The 26,050-nt window shown below is 34.0% G+C and overlaps 1 protein-coding gene across 1 annotated transcript; it reads left to right on the top strand.

The window, feature by feature from the left end:
• Nucleotides 1-24,553: 24,553 nt before the first annotated feature.
• On the top strand, nt 24,554-25,729 carry LOC139890305 (uncharacterized). The gene has a single exon (XM_071873196.1). The coding sequence runs from the start codon at nt 24,554-24,556 to the stop codon at nt 25,727-25,729; it is 1,176 nt and encodes a 391-aa protein (XP_071729297.1).
• Nucleotides 25,730-26,050: the final 321 nt, after the last annotated feature.

Genomic DNA, 26,050 nt, shown 5'->3' with positions numbered 1-26,050 from the left:
AAAATCTAGCAACTTTTGTTTAGCTAATTTGTACAGTTTATTCGTGCAAGTTGAACATTCAGTTTTCAGCTCAAATCAGAATTCACATAAAGTATGGCTCTATTGTGCCCAATGAATAAGGTTTCAGAGATTGACATAAACTAACAATAAGTCAAATATCATGTTAAGTTTCATTTTACATAAGCATACATGATCATGCAATACACACAATCCACAGAGTACAAAACAGTGAGCAAGTTACAGATTCGATTCTCATTTAGTTAGTCACATTCGCACGCGATTATCCAAAGATATAGATACAATTAGCCTATGATATCCACATTAAAAGTGAATTAATTTTTGTCTAAATTTCAAATATGCAAAGTTTTAATCACATAAGTTAACACATTTTATCATACAAGGTTATTTTCATGCAAGTGCTGTATAAAACTACTTTTACACTAATTCAAGCATATCTCGGGATATACATAAGCAAACGACATTATATCCTAGTCTAAATTGAGTGTTTTTAAATTATATTTCCAGTGGTATAAGTTTCACATGCCAATTTTCTGTCTAACAATTCCAGATTTCTGATCAAGCAACAAAAACACAACGATAATTCAAATTGACATAACTTAATCATACGGAAATGAAATCAAGCGAATCCAAAGCCTAAACTCAATAGTTTTTCGCAAAGAATCTGATTATAACATAATAATTAATATTTGAAAAACTTAATTTTTCTGATCAAGCAAAAACAAATTCGTTTTTAAACCCTAGCGCATCAAACAATCAAAATAACGATAACGATTAACACGTACGCTGAAATGTCCCGTTCATATAGATTATAAACGTTTCATATTAATTGATTTCGTCACGAGGTTTTGACCTCTATATGAGACGTTTTTCAAAGACGGCATTCATTTTTAAAACAACCATAACCTTTATTTTATCGATAAAGGTTTAAAAAGCATTACATAGATTATCAAATAATGATAATCTAAAATATACCGTTTACACACGACTATTACAGAATGGTTTACATTAAGAATATATTACATCAAAAATAAGTTTTTTGAATGCAGTTTTTACACAATATCATACAAGCATGGACTCCAAATCTTGTCCTTATTTTAGTATGCAACAGCGGAAGCTCTTAATAATCACCTGAGAATAAACATGCTTAAAACATCAACAAAAATGTTGGTGAGTTATAGGTTTAACCTATATATTATCAAATCATAATAATAGACCACAAGATTTCATATTTCAATACATCCCATACATAGATATAAAAATCATTCATACGGTGAACACCTGGTAACCGACATTAACAAGATGCATATAGAATATGCCCATCATTCCGGGACACCCATCGGACATGATAATTTCAAAGTACTAAAGCATTCCAAATTCCAGAATGGGGCTTGTTGGGCCCGATAGATCTATCTTTAGGATTCACGTCAATTTGGGGGTCTGTTCCCAAATTCTTAGGCTACCAAGCTAAAAAGGGGCATATTCGGCTTCGATCATTCACCCATATAAAGTAGTTTCATTTACTTGTGTCTATTTCGTAAATCATTTATAAAATTGCATGTATTCTCATCCCAAAATATTAGATTTTTAAAAGTGGGACTATAACTCACTTTCACAGATTTTTACTTCGTCGGGAAGTAAGACTTGGCCACTGGTTGATTCACGAACCTATAACAAATATGTACATATATATCAAAGTATGTTCAAAATATATTTACAACATTTTTAATACATTTTAATGTTTTAAGTTTATTAAGTCAGCTGTCCTCGTTAGTAACTTACAACTAGTTGTCCATAGTTAGATGTACAGAAATAAATCGATATATATTATCTTGGATCAATCCACGACCCAGTGTATACACGTCTCAGGCTAGATCACAACTCAAAGTATATATATTTTTGGTATCAACCTCAACCCTGTATAGCTAACTCCAACATTACTGCATATAGAGTGTCTATGGTTGTTCCAAATAATATATATAGATGGGTCGATATGATATGTTAAAACATTTGCATACGTGTCTATGGTATCCCAAGATTACATAATATATTAGAATACATGTATAATACAATATAAGTTAGCTAGGATATGATTTGTATAGAATTGTTACAATATTTCCCGTAGCTACAACAATAAAAAATATCCAATCTTGTTTTACCCATAACTTCTTCGTTTTAAATCCATTTTGAGTGAATCATATTGCTATGGTTTCATATTGAACTCTATTTTATGAATCTAAATAGAAAAAGTATAGGTTTATAGTCAGAAATATAAGTTACAAGTTATTTTTGTAAGAGGTAGTCATTTCAGTCGAAAGAACGACATCTTGATGACCATTTTGAAAAAACATACTTTCACTTTGAGTTTAACCATGATTTTTGGATATAGTTTCATGTTCATAATAAAAATTATTTTTCTAGAAGAACTACTTTTAAATCAAAGTTTATCATAGTTTTTAATTATCAAACCCAAAACAGCCCGCGATGTTACTACGACGGCGTATGTCCGGTTTTACGGTGTTTTTCGTGTTTTCAAGTTTTAAATCATTAAGTTAGCATATAATATAGATATAGAACATGTGTTTAGTTGATTTTAAAAGTCAAGTTAGAAGGATTAACTTTATTTGCGAACAAGTTTAGAATTAACTAAACTATGTTCTAGTGATTACAAGTTTAAATCTTCGAATAAGATAGTTTTATATGTATGAATTGAAAGATGTTATGAACATCATTACTACCTTAATTTTAGTAGGTAAACCTACTGAAAATGAAAAAAATAGATCTAGCTTCAAAGGATCCTTGAATGGCTTGAAAGTTCTTGAAGCAGAATCATGACACGAAAACAAGTTCAAGTAAGATTTCCACTCGAAATAAGATTGTTATAGTTATAGAAATTGAATCAAAGTTTGAATATGAGTATTACCTTGTATTAGAAAGATATCTTACTGTAAATAAGAAAGATTTCTTGAGGTTGGATGATCACTTTACAAGATTGGAAGTAAGCTAGCAAACTTGGAAGTATTCTTGATTTTATGAAACTAGAACTTATAGAATTTATGAAGAACACTTAGAACTTGAAGATAGAACTTGAGAGAGATAAATTAGATGAATAAAATTGAAGAATGAAAGTGTTTGTTGGTGTTTTTGGTCGTTGTTATATGGATTAGATATAAAGGATGTGTAATTTTGTTTACTTGTAAATAAGTCATGAATGATTACTAATATTTTTGTAATTTTATGAGATATTTCATGCTAGTTGCCAAATGATGGTTCCCACATTTGTTAGGTGACTCACATGGGCTGCTAAGAGCTAATCATTGGAGTGTATATACCAATAGTACATACATCTAAAAGCTGTGTATTGTACGAGTATGAATACGGGTGCATACGAGTAGAATTGTTGATGAAACTGAACGAGGATGTAATTGTAAGCATTTTTGTTAAGTAGAAGTATTTTGATAAGTTTCTTGAAGTCTTTCAAAAGTTTATGAATACATATTAAAACACTACATGTATATACATTTTAACTGAGTCGTTAAATCATCGTTAGTCGTTACATGTAAATGTTGTTTTGAAGCCTTTAGGTTAACGATCCTGTTAAGTGTTGTTAACCCATTGTTTATTATATCAAATGAGATGTTAAAATTTTACATTATCATGATATTATGATGTATTAATATATCTTAATATTATATATATATACACAATTAAATGGCGTTACAACGATAATCTTTACATATATGCCTCGTTTCGAAATCCTTAAGTTAGTAGTCTTGTTTTTTACATATGTAGTTCATTGTTAATATACTTAATGATATGTTTACTTATCATAATACCATGTTATATATATATATATATATATATATATATATATATATATATATATATATATATATATATATATATATATATATATCCATATATATAACATTATATAGTTTTTACAAGTTTTAACGTTCGTGAATCACCGGTCAACTTGGGTGGTCAATTGTCTATATGAAATCTATTTCACTTAATCAAGTCTTAACAATTTTGATTGCTTAACATGTTGGAAACACTTAATCATGTAAATAACAATTTCATTTAATATATATAAACATGGAAAAGTTTGGGTCACTACAGTACCTACCCGTTAAATAAATTTCGTCCCGAAATTTTAAGCAGTTGGAGGTGTTGACATATCTTCTAGAAATAAGTGCGGGTACTTCTTATTCATCTGATCTTCTTTCCTAGGTCAACTCGGGTTCTCTACGAGCATTTCATCGAACCTTAACAATTGGTATCTTGTTTTGCTTAAGTCTTTTAACCTCACGATCCATTATTTCGACGGGTTCTTCGACGAATTGAAGTTTTTCGTTGATTTGGATTTTGTCTAACAGAATAGTGAGATCTTCTTTAGCAAAACATTTCTTCAAATTTGAGACGTGGAAAGTGTTATGTACAGCCGCGAGTTGTTGTGGTAATTCAAGTCGGTAAGCAACTGGTCTGACACGATCAATAATCTTGAATGGTCCAATATACCTTGGATTTAATTTCCCCCGTTCACCAAATCGAACAACGCCTTTCCAAGGTGTAACTTTAAGCATGACCATCTTTCCAATTTCAAATTCTATATTTCTTTTAATGTCGGCATAGCACTTTTGTCGACTTTGAGCGGTTTTCAATCGTTGTTGAATTTGGATGATCTTCTCGGTAGTTTCTTGTATTATCTCCGGACCCGTAATCTATCTATCTCCCACTTCACTCCAACAAATTGGAGACCTGCACTTTCTACCATAAAGTGCATCAAACGGCGCCATCTCAATGCTTGAATGGTAGATGTTGTTGTAGGAAAATTCTGCTAACGGAAGGTGTCGATCCCAACTGTTTCCGAAATCAATAACATATGCTCGTAGCATGTCTTCAAGTGTTTGTATCGTCCTTTCACTCTGCCCATCAGTTTGTGGATGATAGGCAGTACTCATGTCTAGACGAGTTCCTAATGCTTGCTGTAATGTCTGCCAGAATCTTGAAATAAATCTGCCATCCCTATCAGAGATAATAGAGATTGGTATTCCATGTCTGGAGACGACTTCCTTCAAATACGGTCGTGCTAACTTCTCCATCTTGTCATCTTCTCTTATTGGCAGGAAGTGTGCTGATTTGGTGAGACAATCAACTATTACCCAAATAGTATCAAAACCACTTGCAGTCCTTGGCAATTTAGTGATGAAATCCATGGTAATGTTTTCCCATTTCCATTCTGGGATTTCGGGTTATTGAAGTAGACCTGATGGTTTCTGATGCTCAGCTTTGACCTTAGAACACGTCAAACATTTTCCTACGTATTTAGCAACATCGACTTTCATACCCGGCCACCAAAAATGTTTCTTGAGATCCTTGTACATCTTCCCCGTTCCAGGATGTATTGAGTATCTAGTTTTATGAGCTTCTCTAAGTACCATTTCTCTCATATCTCCAAATTTTGGTACCCAAATTCTTTCAGCCCTATACCGGGTTCCGTCTTCCCGAATATTAAAATGCTTCTCCGATCCTTTGGGTATTTCATCCTTTAAATTTTCCTCTTTTAAAACTCCTTGTTGCGCCTCCTTTATTTTAGTAGTAAGATTAGTGTGAATCATTATATTCATAGCTTTTACTCGAATGGGTTCTCTGTCCTTTCTGCTCAAGGCGTCGGCTACCACATTTGCCTTCTCCGGGTGGTAACGAATCTCAAAGTCGTAATCATTCAACAATTCAATCCACCTACGCTGCCTCATGTTCAGTTGTTTCTAATTAAATATGTGTTGAAGACTTTTGTGGTCGATATATATAATACTTTTGACCCCATATAAGTAGTGCCTCCAAGTCTTTAATGCAAAAAACAACCGCGCCTAATTCCAAATCATGCGTCATATAATTTTGCTCGTGAATCTTCAATTGTCTAGACGCATAAGCAATTACTTTCGTTCGTTGCATTAATACACAACCGAGACCTTGCTTTTAGGCATCACAATATATCACAAAATCATCATTCCCTTCAGGTAATGACAATATAGGTGCCGTAGTTAACTTTTTCTTCAACAATTGAAACACTTTTTCTTGTTCACCCTTCCATTCAAATTTCTCCCTTTATGCGTTAATGCAGTCAAGGGTTTTGCTATTTTGGAAAAATCTTGGATGAATCTCCTGTAATAACCAGCTATTCCTAAAAATTGGCGTATATGTTTTGGAGTTTTCGAGGTTTCCCACTTTTCAACGATTTCAATCTTTGCTGGATCCACCTGAATACCTTCTTTGTTCACTATACGACCGAGGAATTGAACTTCTTCCAACTAAAATGCACACTTTGAAAACTTAGCGTACAATTTTTCTTTTCTTAACAACTCTAGCACTTTTCTCAAATGTTCTTCATGCTCTTGGTCATTCTTTGAGTAAATAAGTATGTCATCGATGAAAACAATGACAAACTTGTCAAGGTATGGTCCACACACTCGGTTCATGAGGTCCATGAACACAGCTGGTGCGTTAGTCAACCCAAACGGCATAACCATAAACTCGTATTGACCGTAACGCGTCCTAAAAGCAGTCTTCGGAATGTCATCCTCCTTCACCCGCATTTGATGATATCCAGAACGTAAATCGATCTTCGAATAAACCGACGAGCCTTGTAGTTGATCAAATAAGTCGTCGATTCTCGGTAGTGGGTAGCGGTTCTTGATAGTAAGTTTGTTCAACTCTCGGTAGTCGATACACAACCTAAATGTACCATCTTTCTTCTTGACAAACAAAACAGGAGCTCCCCACGGTGATGTGTTTGGTTGAATGAAACCACGCTCTAAAAGTTCCTGTAACTGACTTTGTAATTCTTTTATTTCGCTGGGTGCGAGTCTGTATGGAGCACGAGCTATTGGTGCAGCTCCTGGTACAAGGTCTATTTGAAATTCAACGGATCGATGTGGTGGTAATCTCGGTAATTCTTTCGAAAATACATCGGGAAATTCTTTTGCTACAGGAACATCACTGATGTTCTCTTCTTCAGGTTTAACATCCTTGATGTGTGCTAGAATGACGTAACAACCTTTTCTTATTAGTTTCTGTGCCTTCAAACTACTAATAAGATTTAATTTTGCATTGTTCTTCTCTCCGTACACCATTAAAGGTTTTCCCTTTTCACGCATAATGCGAATCGCATTTTTGTAACAAAAGACCTCTGCTCTCACCTTTTTCAACTAGTCCATACCAATTATTACATCAAAACTCCCTAACTCGACTGGTATTAAATCAATTTTAAACGTTTCATCCCCCAGTTTAATTTCTCTATCCCGACATATATTATCTGCTGCAATTAATTTACCTTTTGCTAATTCGAGTAATTATTTACTATCCAAAGGCGTCAATGGGCAACTTAACTTAGCATAAAAATCTCTACTCATATAGCTTCTATCATCACCCGAATCAAATAAAACATAAGCAGATTTATTATCAATAAGAAACGTACCCGTAACAAGCTCCGGGTCTTCCTACGCTTCTGCCGTATTAATATTGAAAACTCTTCCGCGGCCCTGCCCATTAGTATTCCCCTGATTCGGGCAATTACTTCTAATGTGGCCCAGTTTTCCACATCCATAACAAACAAAGGTGTCATTACTTGTTTTGCCACTAGTTGTTCCTTTAGTTCTATTAAACTTTGGTCCGTAGACCTCACACTTTTTCACACCATGGCCAGTTCTTTTACACTTGGTGCAAAATGTCGTGCAGAAACCATTCTGGTGGTACTCTTCACACCTTTGGCATATTTGGTTTTTGTTGCCGTTGTTGTTATTGAGGTTGTTGTTGGGATTATTATTGTTGTTGGAACGGTTATTGTAGTTGTTGTTGTTGTTGGGACGTTTATTGTAGTTATTGTTAGGATTGCGGTTATTGTTGCGATTGTTGTTGCGGTTGTGGTTGTAATTGTTGTTGTTGTTGTATTGGTGACCCTTGTCACTAGTTTCTTCCCATCTTCTCTTGAGTTGTTTCGTGTTGGCTTCTTCAGCCGCCTGCTCTTTAATTCTTCCCTCAATCTGATTTATGAGTTTATGAGCCATTCTACTTGCCTTTTGTATGGAAGCGTGCTCGTGTGAACTCACATCTTCTTGAATCCTTACTGGTAACCCTTTTACAAACGCGTCGATCTTCTCTTCTTCATCTTCGAACGCTCCCGGACACAATAGGTACAACTCTGTGAATCGTCGTTCATATATGGTAATGTCAAACCCTTGTGTTCGTAACTCCCTAAGTTCTACCTTGAGTTTATTGACTTCGTTTCTAGGACGGTACTGCTCGTTCATCAATAGCTTGAATGCTGACCACGGTAGTGCGTAAGCAGCATTTTGTCCTACCTGTTCAAGATAGGTGTTCCACCACGTTAACGCAGTACCTGTGAAGGTATGCGTAGCATACTTAACTTTGTCCTCTTCAGTACACTTACTTATGGCAAACACCGATTTGACTTTCTCGGTCCACCATTTCAATCTAATTGGTCCTTCAGTTCCATCAAATTCCAAAGGTTTGCAGGCAGTGAAATCTTTGTAGGAGCATCCTACACGATTTCTTGTGGAATTAGTTCCACTGCTAGATCCATAGTTATTGTTATTTTGCATCGCAGCCTGTACTGCGGCTATGTTTGCTGCAAGGAAAACACGGAAGTCTTCCTCGCTCATGTTCAAATTCTAACGAGTCGTTGGTGCCATTTCCTTCAAAAATAGCCAAAAGAATTGAGTTTATCATATAGAATTTTAAGAGTAGTCAATAGTATCTCGTAGCATTATATGAACTTATTTATAAAAGCTTTTTCTTCATATTAGCATTTTATAGTTTTAATTCGGGTAGTACCTACCCCTTAAGTTCATACTTACTAGCTACTATACAACTCAACTACTACGCTTCTATATGAAAAACTTATTACAATAATATTTTGTGTTCAAACCTTTATACAATATTTTACAAACTTACAATACCACTATTATACATATAGGATGAAATATAGCACATAATATCTTTGCTACTCAGCAGCTATAAAGGCAATTCTAGTTAATACGCAAGTTGTTCAGCAAAAGAAATAAAGACACGTAATTCATAAGTCCAGAAACAAGTCATGCATTCAGGTTTTACTAAGACGACTTCCCATCCTTGGTCTTGTGGAAAGTAACCGTTATGACCATTGGCTAGGCAGCATGTTGTAATATCGTCTAAAGGACGAGGGTTTCGTAATGTCCAACAGCCTCGCAATAATCTAAAACCTTGTTTCTCACCCCAACTACTGAATCCGTCACTTGTGGGAAGGTTTTATTTAAAAGTTGTAACCCGATATTCTTTTTCTCACTTTGGTAAGAATCGAACATCACTAACCCGTAAGTATAACATGCTTCGTTATGTTGCATGTTAGAAGCTCTTTTAACTCACGAAATCCTATGTTGGGATATGTTGAGTCAAAATAGGTTCTTAACTCGTAGCGTAAAATTGCATCTGGGTTTCCCGCACTAAATGCCTTAAAGAAAACTTGGCGTAACTTAAAGTCCCCAATGTGATATACCCCATCTTTCAAAGGAAAGTCTTTTATATACTAAGGCATGCCTAGAATGTCTTTCAAACGTTTGACAAACTAATTTTTCCATAACTAATTGTGCTGATAAATTTTGCCCAACTCTAGACAAGATTTCATCAATCATATCTCCTGGTAGGTCTTATAAATTTTTTGGTTATCTATCCTTAACGTCCATTTTGTGTTTTTATACTGTAAAATAGACAAGGATTAGATTCGTAAAAGATAATTAACAAACAATACAAGAAATTTTTACATAGAACATAAAAGTACAAGCACACTACAATACATATAATACACAATATGATTACAACCCTCTAATCTGAATCACTGGTTTTCTTCTTCTTCCGACTTGGTTCGTTTTCCTAATTTTCTAGGGACACATGGTGTTCCTATAATACGAGCCGTCATTTTCCACAATGGTTTAGAAAAAACTAGTGGTTTAGAGGTTCCCGGGTTATTGTTACAATTTAGGAAATACGGACGTTGCCGATACATATAAAGTTCATCGGGGTTGGAATCAGGTTTCTCTATTTTTATACATTTTCCCTTATTATTTTCTTTTTCCATATTAAAATGGGTCGAGGTAATTTCTATAACATCATCGGAATCCTCATCGGGATCCGATTCATCGGAAAATTGGTAATTTTCCCAATATTTTGCTTCCTCGGGTCGTCACAGTACTGTGAAGACCCGTCCTAATCCATCCGGACAAAGTTCATATCGATTATAAACGATTCATAATAGTTGATTACATCGCGAGGTATTTGACCTCTATATGATACATTTTTACAAACATTGCATTCGTTTTTGAAAAGACAACCTTTATTATTGAATAAAAGTCTTAATGACATAATTTAGATTGTCTATAAAAGACAACCTTCTCAAATAAATAAGTTTTTACACAACCCATTACAATATGATCAAATATATTACAACAAACACTCCGAATGCAAGTTTAAATAATATAAACAATTATGCCGACTCCAAATCTTGACCTTGGGTTGGCATACAACAGCGGAAGCGTTTTTAATATTCACCTGAGAATAAACATGCTTAAACCTACGAGCGACGTTTCAATGAACTGGCTTTAATGTGTCCTGGAGCATTTGAGGACGAAGAAGCAAAAATTGAAGCATTCATAAAAGGGTTGCCGGAACGAATCCAATATAAAGAGTAAAAGGGAGCAAATGAACTCACCTAATGTATTTTGTAGTAAAAATACATATGACTATATTGAACAATGCAGGGTTGGCCTCGGATTCACAAACCTATACCCCGGGTGGTAACGGATTTCACAATCATAATCATTTAGCAGCTCAACCCACCTACGCTGCCTCATATTTAGTTGCTTTTGATTTAAAATATGTTGGAGACTTTTGTGGTCGGTTTGGTCCGTTGGTTGATGATTTTCTTTTATTTAATCGATCTACTGTAGGTATCAATATTTCTTCCTCCGGAACCTCTTCTTCTTCCGGTTCCTCCTCTTCTGGTTCCTCCTCTTCTGATTCCTCTTCTTTCGGTTCCTCTTCTTCCGGTTCCTCTTCTGAAATTTGTGAATCTTTCCATATTATGTTCGACTCTTCATTATTATTAGGTGAGTCGATGGGATTTGTACTAGTGGTAGACATCTATCACACAATATCAAACACATTAAGAGGTTAATATATCACATAATATTTACATGTTAATAATATATAGTTTCCAACAAAAGTGTTAAGCAATCGTTTTTAAAGAAAACACGGTCGAAGTCCAGACTCACTAATGTATCCTAACAAACTCGCTAAGACACACTAATGCAAATTTCTGGTTCTCTAAGACCAACGCTCGGATACCAACTGAAATGTCCCGTTCATATTGATTATAAACGTTCCATATTAATTGATTTCGCCGCGAGGTTTTGACCTCTATATGAGACGTTTTTCAAAGACTGCATTCATTTTTAAAATAACCATAACCTTTATTTTATCGATAAAGGTTTAAAAAGCATTACATAGATTATCAAATAATGATAATCTAAAATATACCGTTTACACACGACCATTACATAATGGTTTACATTAAGAATATATTACATCAAAAATAAGTTTCTTGAATGCAGTTTTTGCACAATATCATACAAGCATGGACTCCAAATCTTGTCCTTATTTTAGTATGCAACAGCGGAAGCTCTTAATAATCACCTGAGAATAAACATGCTTAAAATGTCAACAAAAATGTTGGTGAGTTATTGGTTTAACCTATATATTATCAAATCATAATAATAGACCACAAGATTTCATATTTCAATACATCCCATACATAGAGATAAAAATCATTCATACGGTGAACACCTGGTAACCGACATTAACAAGATGCATATAGAATATCCCCATCATTCCGGGACACCCATCGGACATGATAATTTCGAAGTACTAAAGCATTCCAAATTCCAGAATGGGGCTTGTTGGGCCCGATAGATCTATCTTTAGGATTCGCGTCAATTTGGGGGTCTGTTCCCAAATTCTTAGGCTACCAAGCTAAAAAGGGGCATATTCGGCTTCTATCATTCATCCATATAAAGTAGTTTCATTTACTTGTGTCTATTTCGTAAATCATTTATAAAATTGCATGTATTCTCATCCCAAAATATTAGATTTTTAAAAGTGGGACTATAACTCACTTTCATAGATTTTTACTTCGTCGGGAAGTAAGACTTGGCCGCTGGTCGATTCACGAATCTATAACAAATATGTACATATTAAGTCAGATGTCCTCGTTAGTAACCTACAACTAGTTATCCATAGTTAGATGTACAGAAATAAATTGATATATATTATCTTAGATCAATCCACGACCCAGTGTATACACGTCTCAGGCTAGATCACAACTCAAAGTATATATATTTTTAGAATCAACCTCAACCTTGTATAGCTAACTCCAACATTGCTGCATATAGAGTGTCTATGGTTGTTCCAAATAATATATATAGATTGGTCGATATGATATGTCAAAACATTTGCATACGTGTCTATGGTGTCCCAAGATTACATAATATATTAGAATACATGTATAATACAATATAAGTTAGCTAGGATATAATTTGTATAGAATTGTTATAATATTTCCCGTACTACAACAATCAAAAAATATCCAATCTTGTTTTACCCATAACTTCTTCGTTTTAAATCCGTTTTGAGTGAATCAAATTGATATGGTTTCATATTGAACTCTATTTTATGAATCTAAACAGAAAAAGTATAGGTTTATAGTCGGAAATATAAGTTACAAGTCATTTTTGTAAGAGGTAGTCATTTCAGTCGAAAGAACGATGTCTTGATGACCATTTTGAAAAAACATATTTCCACTTTGAGTTTAACCATGATTTTTGGATATAGTTTCATGTTCATAAGAATAATTATTTTCCCAGAAGAACAACTTTTAAATCAAAGTTTATCATAGTTTTTAATTATCAAACCCAAAACAGCCCGCGGTGTTTCTACGACGGCGTATGTCCGGTTTTACGATGTTTTTCGTGTTTCCAAGTTTTAAATCATTAATTTAGCATATCATATAGATATAGAACATGTGTTTAATTGATTTTAAAAGTCAAGTTAGAAGGATTATCTTTATTTGCGAATAAGTTTAGAATTAACTAAACTATGTTCTAGTGATTACAAGTTTAAATCTTCGAATAAGATAGTTTTATATGTATGAATCGAATGATGTTATGAATATCATTACTACCTTAATTTTAGTAGGTAAACCTACTGGAAATGAGAAAAATAGATCTAGCTTCAAAGGATCCTTGGATGGCTTGAAAGTTCTTGAAGCAGAATCATGACACGAAAACAAGTTCAAGTAAGATTTCCACTCGAAATAAGATTGTTATAGTTATAGAAATTGAATCAAAGTTTGAATATGAGTATTAACTTGTATTAGAAAGATATCTTACTGTAAATAAGAAAGATTTCTTGAGGTTGGATGATCACTTTACAAGATTGGAAGTAAGCTAGCAAACTTGGAAGTATTCTTGATTTTATGAAACTAGAACTTATAGAATTTATGAAGAACACTTAGAACTTGAAGATAGAACTTGAGAGAGATAAATTAGATGAATAAAATTGAAGAATGAAAGTGTTTTTAGGTGTTTTTGGTCGTTGTTATATGGATTAGATATAAAGGATGTGTAATTTTGTTTACTTGTAAATAAGTCATGAATGATTACTAATATTTTTGTAATTTTATGAAATATTTCATGCAAGTTGCCAAATGATGGTTCCCACATGTGTTAGGTGACTTACATGGGCTGCTAAGAGCTGATCATTGGAGTGTATATACCAATAGTACATACATCTAAAAGTTGTGTATTATACGAGTACGAATACTGGTGCATACGAGTAGAATTGTTGATGAAACTGAACGAGGATGTAATTGTAAGCATTTTTGTTAAGTAGAAGTATGTTGATAAGTGTCTTGAAGTCTTTAAAAAGTGTATGAATACATATTAAAACACTACATGTATATACATCTTAACTGAGTCGTTAAATCATCGTTAGTCGTTACATGTAAATGTTGTTTTGAAGCCTTTAGGTTAACGATCATGTTAAGTGTTATTAACCCATTGTTTATTATATCAAATGAGATGTTAAATTATTACATTATCATGATATTATGATGTATTAATATATCTTAATATGATATATATACAATTAAATGTCATTACAACGATAATCGTTACATATATGCCTCGTTTCGAAATCCTTAAGTTAGTAGTCATGTTTTTTACATATGTAGTTCATTGTTAATATACTTAATGATATGTTCACTTATCATAATACCATGTTAAATATATATATATATATATATATATATATATATATATATATATATATATATATATATATATATATATATATATATATATATATCCATATATATAACATCATATAGTTTTTATAAGTTTTAACGTTCGTGAATCACCGGTCAACTTGGGTGTTCAATTGTCTATATGAAATCTATTTCACTTAATCAAGTCTTAACAAGTTTGATTGCTTAACATGTTGGAAACACTTAATCATGTAAATAACAATTTCATTTAATATATATAAACATGGAAAAGTTCGGGTCACTACATACGCGTATAGACTTGAGCAATTGACAACATAACTATGAAACTCTCATAAAAATCAGATTTTACAAATTAGGGTTCATGTAAATATACCTTAGATCGCTCAAAGAATTATACCAACACGTAGCGGAGATCGAGAATTGCAACTTTCGTGTTCAAGGTTTTATCAAAAAATTAAAATTGAGTGTGTGTGGGGGTGATGGTTGACGGCAGCAAAGGAGGGAGAGGGAGCCAAAAAAAGTCGACCAAAATAAATGGGGAAGATTACACAGTTTAGGTTTATACATGCCCTTATATATTTAGCCCTAAAATCGATAAATACACTTAAGTCCCTCAACTAAACCAATAGTTAACAAAATAAAGGGGAGAGGGGAGGGGGTCGGCCGAATATGGCCCATGGGGTATTCCCGGGCTCGTGTTTTGCAATTCCGTGTAATCGTGGTCCATTTTAAGTGTCGTTTAGTCGTACCGAAGGCCCGGAACGCTAACCCAATCGTTAAACGCAACCAATCGCTTAATTTATTAAAAACCCAATAAATTAAATATTTTAAAAAGTTAACAATTAATAAAATTAATTATTAAAATAAACCCGAGCGTTTCGTTGCTCAAAAAGCTATTATCAAAATCGTATCGTTTTTATCGTATTTCATTATCCGAAGGATTGTCTACATCCCACCTCCCCCATACCCCACTTATGGGATTGGGTATTGTTGTTAATGTAGTTGTTTTATCGTATTTCATTATCCGAAATATTTATTTGAATTAATATCAACCCATATTAATTATTGTAACCCTCCGAAGATCAAGTATGCATTTATTACACATAAACACATAAAAGTTAAATAATCGCCATTAAATAAACTAACGGAAGGTTAACGAAAGTAATGTAAAAATCAGGGTTGTTACATTACCCACCTGTTAACAAAAACACAACGATAATTCAAATTGACATAACTTAATCATACGAAAACGAAATCAAGCGAATCCAAAGCCTAAAATCAATAGTTTTTCGCAAGGAATCTGATTATAACATAATAATTAACATTTGAAAAACTTAATTTTTCTGATCAAGCAAAAACAAATTCGTTTTTAAACCCTAGCGCATCAAACAATCAAAATAACGATAACGATTAACACGTACGCTGAAATGTCCCGTTCATATTGATTATAAACGTTCCATATTAATTGATTTTGTCGCGAAGTTTTGACCTCTATATGAGACGTTTTTCAAAGACTGCATTCATTTTTAAAACAACCATAACCTTTATTTTATCGATAAAGGTATAAAAAGCATTACATAGATTATCAAATAATGATAATCTAAAATATACCGTTTACACACGACCATTACATAATGGTTTACATTAAGAATATATTACATCAAAAATAAGTTTCTTGAATGCAGTTTTTACACAATATCATACAAGCATGGACTCCAAATCTTGTCCTTATTTTAGTATGTAACAGCGGAAGCTCTTAATAATCACCTGAGAATAAACATGCTTAAAACGTCAACAAAAATGTTGGCAAGTTATAGGTTTAACCTATATATTATCAAATCATAATAATAGACCACAAGATTTCATATTTCAATACATCCCATACATAGAGATAAAAATCATTCATACGGTGAACACCTGGTAACCGACATTAACAAGATGCATATAGAATATCCCCATCATTCCGGGACATCCATCGGACATGATAATTTCAAAGTACTAAAGCATTCCAAATTCCAGAATGGGGCTTGTTGGGCTCGATAGATCTATCTTTAGGATTCACGTCAATTTGGGGGTCTGTGTCTAAATTCTTAGGCTACCAAGCTAAAAAGGGGCATATTCGGCTTCGATCATTCACCCATATAAAGTAGTTTCATTTACTTGTGTCTATTTCGTAAATTATTTATAAAATTGCATGTATTCTCATCCCAAAATATTAGATTTTTAAAAGTGGGACTATAACTCACTTTCACAGATTTTTACTTCGTCGGGAAGTAAGACTTGGCCACTGGTCGATTCACGAACCTATAACAAATATGTACATATATATCAAAGTATGTTCGAAATATATTTACAACATTTTTAATACATTTTAATGTTTTAAGTTTATTAAGTCAGCTGTCCTCGTTAGTAACCTACAACTAATTGTCCATAGTTAGATGTACAGAAATAAATCGATATATATTATCTTGGATCAATCCACGACCCAGTGTATACACGTCTCAAGCTAGATCACAACTCAAAGTATATATATTTTTGGAATCAACCTCAACCCTGTATAGCTAACTCAAACATTACTGCATATAGAGTGTCTAAGGTTGTTCCAAATAATATATAATAATCATGTATAAATTTTGGAAATCATTTTGAGTCAAATTGACTTTTGTTGACTCTTGCATATTAGTCTCGAGCATTAGGATTGTGATACACTATGACATGACTTAAATTGTTAGACAAATATTGACCAACATATAAATATATATATACTTAATTTAGGTTCGTGAATCCAAGGCCAACATTGCATTTGTTCAATGACGTTATATGTATTTTTAGTACGAAATACAGTATAGTGATTTTCATTTGCTCCCTTTTTAAATGCTTTTGCAATATATATTTTTGGGACTGAGAATACATACGCTATTTTTATAAATGTTTGACGAAATAGACACAAGTACTCAAAACTACATTCTATGGTTGGATTATCGAAATCGAATATCACCCCTTTAGCTTGGTAACCTAAGAATTAGGAAACAGTACCCCTAATTGACGTGAATCCTAAAGATAGATCTATGGGCCTAACAAACCCCATCCGAGGTACGGATGCTTTAGTACTTCGATTTTTATACAGACGAGAGGATTCTGTTATACAGACGAGAGGATTCTATTTTGGGGATATTCTATATGCATTATGTTAATGTCGGTTACCAGGTGTTCAATCCATATGAATGATTTTACCTTAATGCAGACGAGAGGATTCTACTTGAGGATTATGTTTATGAAAAATGAAAATCTTGTGGTCTATTATATTATTAAAAATGATTTTACCTTTATGCAGACGAGAGGATTCTGCTATTGGAATTATGTTAAACAAAAAATCTTGTGGTTTATTAAAATAATGGAAATGAATGATTATGATAAACTAATGAACTCACCAACCTTTTGGTTGACACTTGAAAGCATGTTTATTCTCAGGTTTGAAAGAAATCTTCCGCTGTGCATTTGCTCATTTTAAAGATATTACTTGGAGTCATTCATGGCATATTTTAAAAGACGTTGCATTCAAGTCGTTGAGTTCAATAAATATTATTATTAAGTAAATGACAGATTAGGCCATTTATAGTTGGATATTATGAAATGGTACGCATGCGTGTCAACTTTCGATGAAATGAAAATTTGTCTTTTGGAAAACGAATGCAATATTTGTAAATGTATCATATAGAGGTCAAATACCTCGCAATGTAACCATATGTTATTGTATTCGTCCTTAATGATTAGGACGGGTCATTTCAGGTGGTATCAGAGTGGTGGTCTTAGCGAACCAGGTCTGCATTAGTGTGTCTAACTGATAGTCGTTAGGATGCATTAGTGAGTCTGGACTTCGACCGTGTCTGCATGTCAAAAGTTTTGCTTATCATTTTGTCGAAAAATTTTCTGCTTATCATTCTTAGTCTAGACACATCTTATTGCATTGATTGCATGAATAGTGTATAGACAAAATTCATATCCTAGCGCATCTTCTAATTCATATCTTAGTGTATCTGTTACTGTAAACTTTGCCCGACATATCCCGTAAATTCCTCCGTAATCTACGAAATCTTTTGCTCTATATATATAGATATTCTATGTAATTAGGATACCATCCGATAGCCGGAAAATTATTTCATATCGAAAAATCCTTTATTCAATCGTACGAAATGGAATTCGTCATTAGTTCAAGTCCCTCGGATTCCGAAATAGAATCCCACTCAAGCACCGAAAGCAGTGTGACTGGAATGGACCAACCAATCAGTCATCATCTATTCTGGATGAATTGGGGATGGGTTCGTAGCCACCTCAATCATTGGAGATAAGAAGAAGGTGATCCCTTCCATCCACCACATTGCCCTCTTGGTAATGAACCTGAAGCACTTACCGGCGAACCTGTTCGAGACACCATTTTCTCTCTCATTTCCAGAATATCTCGTCATGATTATATACTACATCAAATTCTAGATTTTATCTATCCGCTTGTCCGAACCGACAATCACCCCGGTGTAATAGAAGAAGTCGACGAGCTTCGCGCTCGGATAGTGGCTTTGAAGAATATGGTGCAAAGGTTACAAACACCAGCACCAGCACCAGCAGCATAACTAGTACCACCATCATCAACGCCAACAGTACCATTATCACCCTACTACAACCGTGTCGTAAATCTTAACTTTACAATCTGTTCCACGAGCACCAATGTCATACGCCCTGTAGATACCATGGAATACCAACAACAACAAACGATGAAGTGTTAATTCATAACTTCATTTGAGAAACATTATGCGGCGATTATGTAATATCTAAAGTCTTAGAGATTACCTATTCTAACCCTAACCATAACTTAGTTGAGTAAACCAAAATGATAGAAGGAAGAGTAGAAACCCTGACAAAAATGGTGTGTGATTTACAAGTTAGACTTGTTTTACCAACAGCATCAATAGTACCATTAGCATCACCAGCACAGTCGGTGCCGTCAGTATCATTAGCACTAGCAGCACCTATAACATCACAAACTACGTCAGTTCAAGAATTTCCGTGGACATCATTACGAATAAATAACGCGTATATTGTATCAACGAGTTATGAAGTATTAACTCATTTCCTCTGAAGAAATTATATGTATATATATAAATTTTGAGATCAAAATAAATCTTTCCGTACTAAGCTATTATGTGTGAATCTTAACTACTTGGTTAATTCATATTACTAATATGCAATTATGTACGTCCTCCATCCGCAACTTAACCATCGTTAACTACAATTTTCGTTCCAATTCAATAAATTCTAACTCATAATAAACCAAGTATATTATTCAAATATATGTTTGATTTTACACCTTCATCTTCGATATACTCAAAACTCTCTAAGAAATATCATTCATACCTTGCGACGCTCATAAGAATTTCACAAAAAAAACCAACATCATGCTTCAACAAATAACAAAGTATTGATTCATAATTTCAATATCATTGAAGAAATACTTATGTAATTTCTAAAGTTTTAGGGATTTCTCAATTCTAGTTTCAACCGTAAATCAAATGAGTTTAATTTAATATTAATTCATTAAATATATGTTACATCTAAAGAAAATATATATACATATATATATTTTCGTAAAGATTGTAATAGAATTCGTTTGTACAAAATATTAATTGTGAAAAAAATTTTAACGGGTAGGTAATACCTGAGGAATATATATAAATTCACAATTAATATGTTACATTTTTCGAAACTGATTCAGCAGTCATCAACTATACTCACTATTTTCTCAACAATATACATTCTTCATAATCAAAATAACCATATTCATTCAAGATTCAATTACACATTCTGATTTTTAAATCTCAGAATTCAACTCGAGATATAACCAAAATCATCACTCTTAGATTCCTACATCTTTCGAAGCTATACTTTGACTTCAAAACTGTGTTAGAACATCATATGTATATTAACGATTACAATCGGTGTTCAAACCCTTCAAAATTCCCGAAGACACTTTAAATAATGAACAATTGAGATGATGATCCAACCACATGTTACCCACAGTTAAGCATCTGAAAAACTCTCGAAACCTAAGTAAAAGTTTAACACTTAGCAGCGTCGGATCCTTTGGCATTTATTAGCAAAAATAACTTTGTGATCCCTTTTCAAAGTAGCCAATTTTGTCACAGCTCCAGCAAGTCAACTTCGACTTTTCATTCGAAGTAGCCTTACTATAACCCTGATATATACGATTACCCTTTTGTTACTAGGGAACCTTTTATATTCCACCACATTACCAACAGAGGTACCAGAAACTTCATCACTCTTTGGCCATTTCTACTTCAACAGTTATAAATATACATATGACTTCTATCTCCTAAACTTACATACCTTGAATATGAAGTTTCTGAAAAACACCCCAGCCTAAGAAACAGCACTATGAAGTTTTGAAAAAGACTGATGAAGTGGTAAGGACTGTAGACAACAATTACGGTCAGAAGTTTGATAATAAAGAATAGTAGATTGGAAAAGCTCAAATGAAAAATTTGGTACTGAAAAACGGATTGAGCAAAGTATGAAGGAGGCTGTGGACAAATCACAAGGATGAAATCTACCTTCAAAGAATCCAAATGATTCAGCATCTGCTGAAGTCATTAACGAATATCTTGCTCCTAACTCTAAACCCTTACGAACAATATTCTTCATCATCCTCTAATATTAGAAATTCTAAGATATCATCGTATCTTTCATTATAAATATCCTCCATATTTCTGAAGATACTTCCATAATTATTCTTATCTGAAATCATTTACCTCTTCACGCTATCTGTGTTACAACATAAAAGAAACTATTTTAGTTTCTAAATTCTGAAACTTTCGAGTTTAAAATAGAAATATATTTGAAGTAATGTTGGAAACTGAAGCATGAGTTAGTATAATATAATGACACTTGATCAACGTGATTATATTACGGTAATTCATGTTGAGTTTCTAAATGGAACGTGATGATTCACAGATCATAACGTCATCATGTGCTATGTCACACGACCCTTGTATTCTATTCAACCTCTAACATATCAAGAAAATATTTCTAGATGATTCGTCTTTTCCAGGGTATTCTGGTAATTTAACAAATCAAGATCGTGTCATTACCATTTCTTTCTTAGAACATTAACAATGTTCATTTCGAAATTTAAATCTACGAATTCTGGACCATTACAAGCGGTGCTTAATCGCAAGAAGAAGAAATGAAAGGACAAAGCCCCGAAACAGAAATTGGGGTATAAATCGCAGCAAATAAAAGAGAGCATTAACTAGGGATGACAATGATTAGAGGAGACAAAAGCATGAAATTCTGAAATACAAGGGAAAATATAAAGCCCGACGGCAACACATAAATTACAAACCGTGCATATCAATACGTATTGCAACATAAAGGCACGGGAGAATTAAGATTATTATAACCTCAAGGTAATAGTAGAAATAAATAAAATCCTTCGGTGGTCGATGAAAAAGAAGAATAACAGATATGAAAGTTAGAAGTATATCAAGAATTAGTACTGGATGGAGCATATTGATAAATGCCTTAAAGTATGAATTGAGGAAGAAAGAAGAGAAGGTGTGAGTTGTAAGGAAATGAAGGGGGTGGATTTAGAGTAAAATATTCGACAGAGCAATCAAAACGGATGATCGCATTTAAAGCGGATTCTAATTTCCTTGATTATCAAAGAATCAAATCTCATTATGAAGATTTTCCTCCAAATCTCTTGAACTTGGAAATCAATCCTATCTACGTCAAAAGATATGACGAATCTATACCTACTCATTTCGCCCTTTGGTGATAACTTCACTCGTACTCTTCATATAATCAAATTGTTTTATCCATATCACTCAATGATGATAAAACTCTATTTATCAACTCATAATTGTCATAATAACATTCTTATTGTTAGCCATGACGACCTCTATCAAATTTCGGGGACGAAATTTCTTTAACGGGTAGGTACTGTGACGACCTGGGAATTTCCGACCAAATTTAAACTTTATCTTTATAATATTCTGACACGATAAGCAAAGTTTGTTAAATTAAATCTCAAGGATTTTTAAACTATGTTCATACATTCATTTAACCTCGACCAAACTCCAATTGTTGACAAATGTTTATGTAATAGATTAGTGGCGCACGGTTTTATCTTTTATTTATAATGTATTTACTGTTTTACCTTGTTAACTATGTAACTTTTGTAACCAGGGAGGTTGTCATATATAAACAACCTCCCTACAACTATTGTATCTAGTTATCCATTTTGCACTAAATCATCTTATCCTTTGTCTCATGTGTTCTTGATAACTAATACTTCCAACCCACTAATCAACTCACAAATCGTCGATCTAGGCTTCATTAGGGACTAACAATTGGTATCAGAGCGGGACTCGCTATCTTGCTTGTAGATCCAAGGATTGAAGCTTCTAGATTCGTGTTTTTGAAGTGTTTGGTGTTCTTCGGTTGAGGTATCACGATTAATCTTCATTTAGTAACGAACTTGGTTGTTGTTTGTTAAGTATATCTATCTTTCTGCTTGAAATCTGTGTTAAATGCTTAACATGTTCTAAAATATGCATGCTCTATCTCAGATTAACTTGTTCTAAAAATATTTTATGCACGAAAAAGTTCTTCTGACCCTAATGTGTGTCATGTTTTTCGTATGATGAAGTGTGTTTAACATGTTTCTGTCTTATGAAAAAGAGATGTATGTCAAAATGGTATGTAATTCATGAAGTTTTCTGGTATTTTAATGCTTAGCTCATGTACTTTGTTCATATTTCATGCTCATATGCTCATGTTTCTGCTGCCATGACTGAGATATGATGATTTTATCACCTTTTTACATGATTTACTCGAAAAGTACTTGAAATTTCGCACTCCTTTTGTGTTAAGGTTAATTAAAGGTCCTAAAGTTACATGATTCATTGCTAATTTGTCCTTAAACTTTGCTAAATCTGCTTAAAAAACCACAAGAATTGCTTAAGTTTTTCCCAGAACAGGTGCTCGAAAACCCCTTCTGGGTTTGAGACTGCTCGAAAACCTCTCAGGGTTGTATCACCACAGTGAAACCCTAAGGTTTTTGCTAGAAAAACCTGTCCATTTTCAAACGCGTTGAGTCTGTTTTGGCTCCAAACTTTGGACTCTTGGTCAATACCCACCGAAATTACTGTTACCCGTTAGTTTTAGGTGTGAAAAGGACATGTCCTTGACATAATCCCTTGATTTGTGTCATAGAGAACAAAGGACTTGTCCTTTTGTGCATAAACTTGTACTTTTGTGTAATATTCACGTGCATAGGTATTCTCTCTCTTAAGTCAAACAACTTGAACTTAAAACAAACCGAATTAAGTGTTTTCAGTGAAATTTGCTCGAAAAATTGTGAAAAGTGTGAATTTTGCTCGAGAACAGTGTGAAAATTTGAGTATTTGCTCGAAAATTGTACAAAAATTTTAAGGACTGACTGAAAACAGTGACTTTTATTGCTCGAAAACCTTGCACGAAAATCGAGTATTTGCTCAAAAATTGTACAAAAATTTAAAGGACTGACTGAAAATAGTGACTTTTATTTCCCGAAAACCTTGCACGAAAATCTCTTACTGCTCGAAAACCTTAGTTTTTGTCTCATTATGCTCGAAAACTTAGTTTCCAGAAAACCTGGTTTTGCTCGAAAACCACCATGTTTTGAAGGCTTGGTTTTGTTTGAAACCCTAGTTATCTGCTCGAAAAGTTAGGTGCTCTAGAACTAGCTTTGTGCTCGAATACCTTACCTGCTCGAATACATTACCTGCTCTAAAATTTTACAAGTGCTTTATTATCTTACTTGCTCGAAAACCTAGGATATTGCTTCCATAACTGTCCTGCTCGAAAACCTCCCTTTCTTTACTACCTTGTTGTTGCTCGAAAACATAGTCTGACTTGAAGTTTGGCTTTGCTCAAAAACCACTTGGCTTATACAAGTGGTTTTACACCAAAACCCTAATTTCACTCTGATTACACAAGTGATTCTCTACACTCAAACTCTCCACTTACCAATCTCTTGTTAAAATTCCTCTCTTTTGCACCACTCAGTTTACACTACTAGTTAAGATGGCTACTGCAAACCGTGATGCTTTGGTCATGGGCTCGGATACCCGTCCTCCCATGCTGTTCGAGGGACTGTTTGATGAATGGAAAGGAAGGTTTGACAACTTCATCGATGGAAAAGGAGAACAAACCAAATACATCTGGGAATCATTTCTCAATGGACCTAAGATCTCACTTCACCCTGACACCGGCGCGGTTCTAAAACCCTATGAACTCCAGGGTGAAGAAGCCAAGAGAGCTCAAGCCGATATCGATTCCAGGTCCATTATCATGCAAGCCCTTTCTTATGACATGTACAAGTCCGTCAGCTCTCTAAAATCCGAAAAAGAACTTCTAGATGAAATCATCCGTCAACAGGAAGGATACAGCCAATCCGATCAGACAAAACTTGACATAGCTCTCACAATGTATGAGGAATACTTTCAGAAACCCGATGAACCACTAAAGGACTGCTACAGACGTTTCTGTGAAGTCATTACTGAGCTAAAGAAGGTTGGAGTGAAAAAGGAAAATCAAGAGCTGAACATGAAATTTCTGAAAAAACTAAATGCCACCTGGACACCATACAGAAACAACTTCCTTGCCTCCAAAAACACCAAGAAGTACAACATCCATGAAGTTGTAGGGAAACTAATGAATCATCAACCTGATGTTCTAGCTGCCCAAAACCCTAAATCCAACTTCGCTGAAACCAGTGATCCAATGGCTCTGTTTGTTAACAAAAGCTCCACCAAAACCCCTTCCAACCGCTCCAACTCACTCAAAGCAAAACAAACCATTTCCTCTGATGAGGACACATACTCTGATGTTGATGAAGAACATCGAGATCTCATCAAGGCTACCGCAATGGTTAGCAAGCAACTGAATCTCAGGAGATCATCTGGAGGTTTTAGCAAAAACATTAACAATCGAACCTCATCCAGCTCTTCATACTATAAAAAACTCGAAACCTCAACCACTCAATACCGGGCTCCTGACAACAAGGACCCCGATAATGTTTGTTTCAACTGTGGTAAAACAGGTCACTTTGCACGAGAATGCAGACTACCCAAACGAAAGGATGCCGAGTACTACAAGAAAAAGATGTTGCTCGCCCAAGATGCCGAAAAGGGGAAGGTCCTCAAAGCCTCAGATGATGTTTGGCTAAACTGGTCAAATAGTGAACAGGAGCCTGAATGAGCTAATGTAGTGAAACTCACCAACATGAACCGTGCTCTTGACAATGTTTCTTCCGATGATGAGGAAGAGGTACAACTTTACACCGACATAATTCATGAATATTATAACTCTGTAAATAATAGCTCTGAATGTGTTTCTGATGAATTGCATACACCCTCTAAAAGACCTAATGACCCACATATTCAAATCAATGTATCCATTAGAGATGAACCTACTTCTAATAATCATGATAAACTGCTCCTTGAATTGCCTGATATGTCTGTTGACAACTTTGCTAAAATGAGTAAGGACCTCAGATCACTTGCTAGTCAAGTTAGTGGA

This window comes from Rutidosis leptorrhynchoides, chromosome 2 (genome assembly GCF_046630445.1).
Source record: "Rutidosis leptorrhynchoides isolate AG116_Rl617_1_P2 chromosome 2, CSIRO_AGI_Rlap_v1, whole genome shotgun sequence".
Taxonomy (NCBI): Eukaryota; Viridiplantae; Streptophyta; class Magnoliopsida; order Asterales; family Asteraceae; genus Rutidosis; species Rutidosis leptorrhynchoides.
This window is presented reverse-complemented; position numbering and strand designations above follow the sequence as displayed.

Excerpts from the sequence above, each read along its gene's own strand:
- LOC139890305 (XM_071873196.1), top strand. The coding sequence starts at position 24,554 with ATGGCTACTGCAAACCGTGATGCTTTGGTCATGGGCTCGGATACCCGT.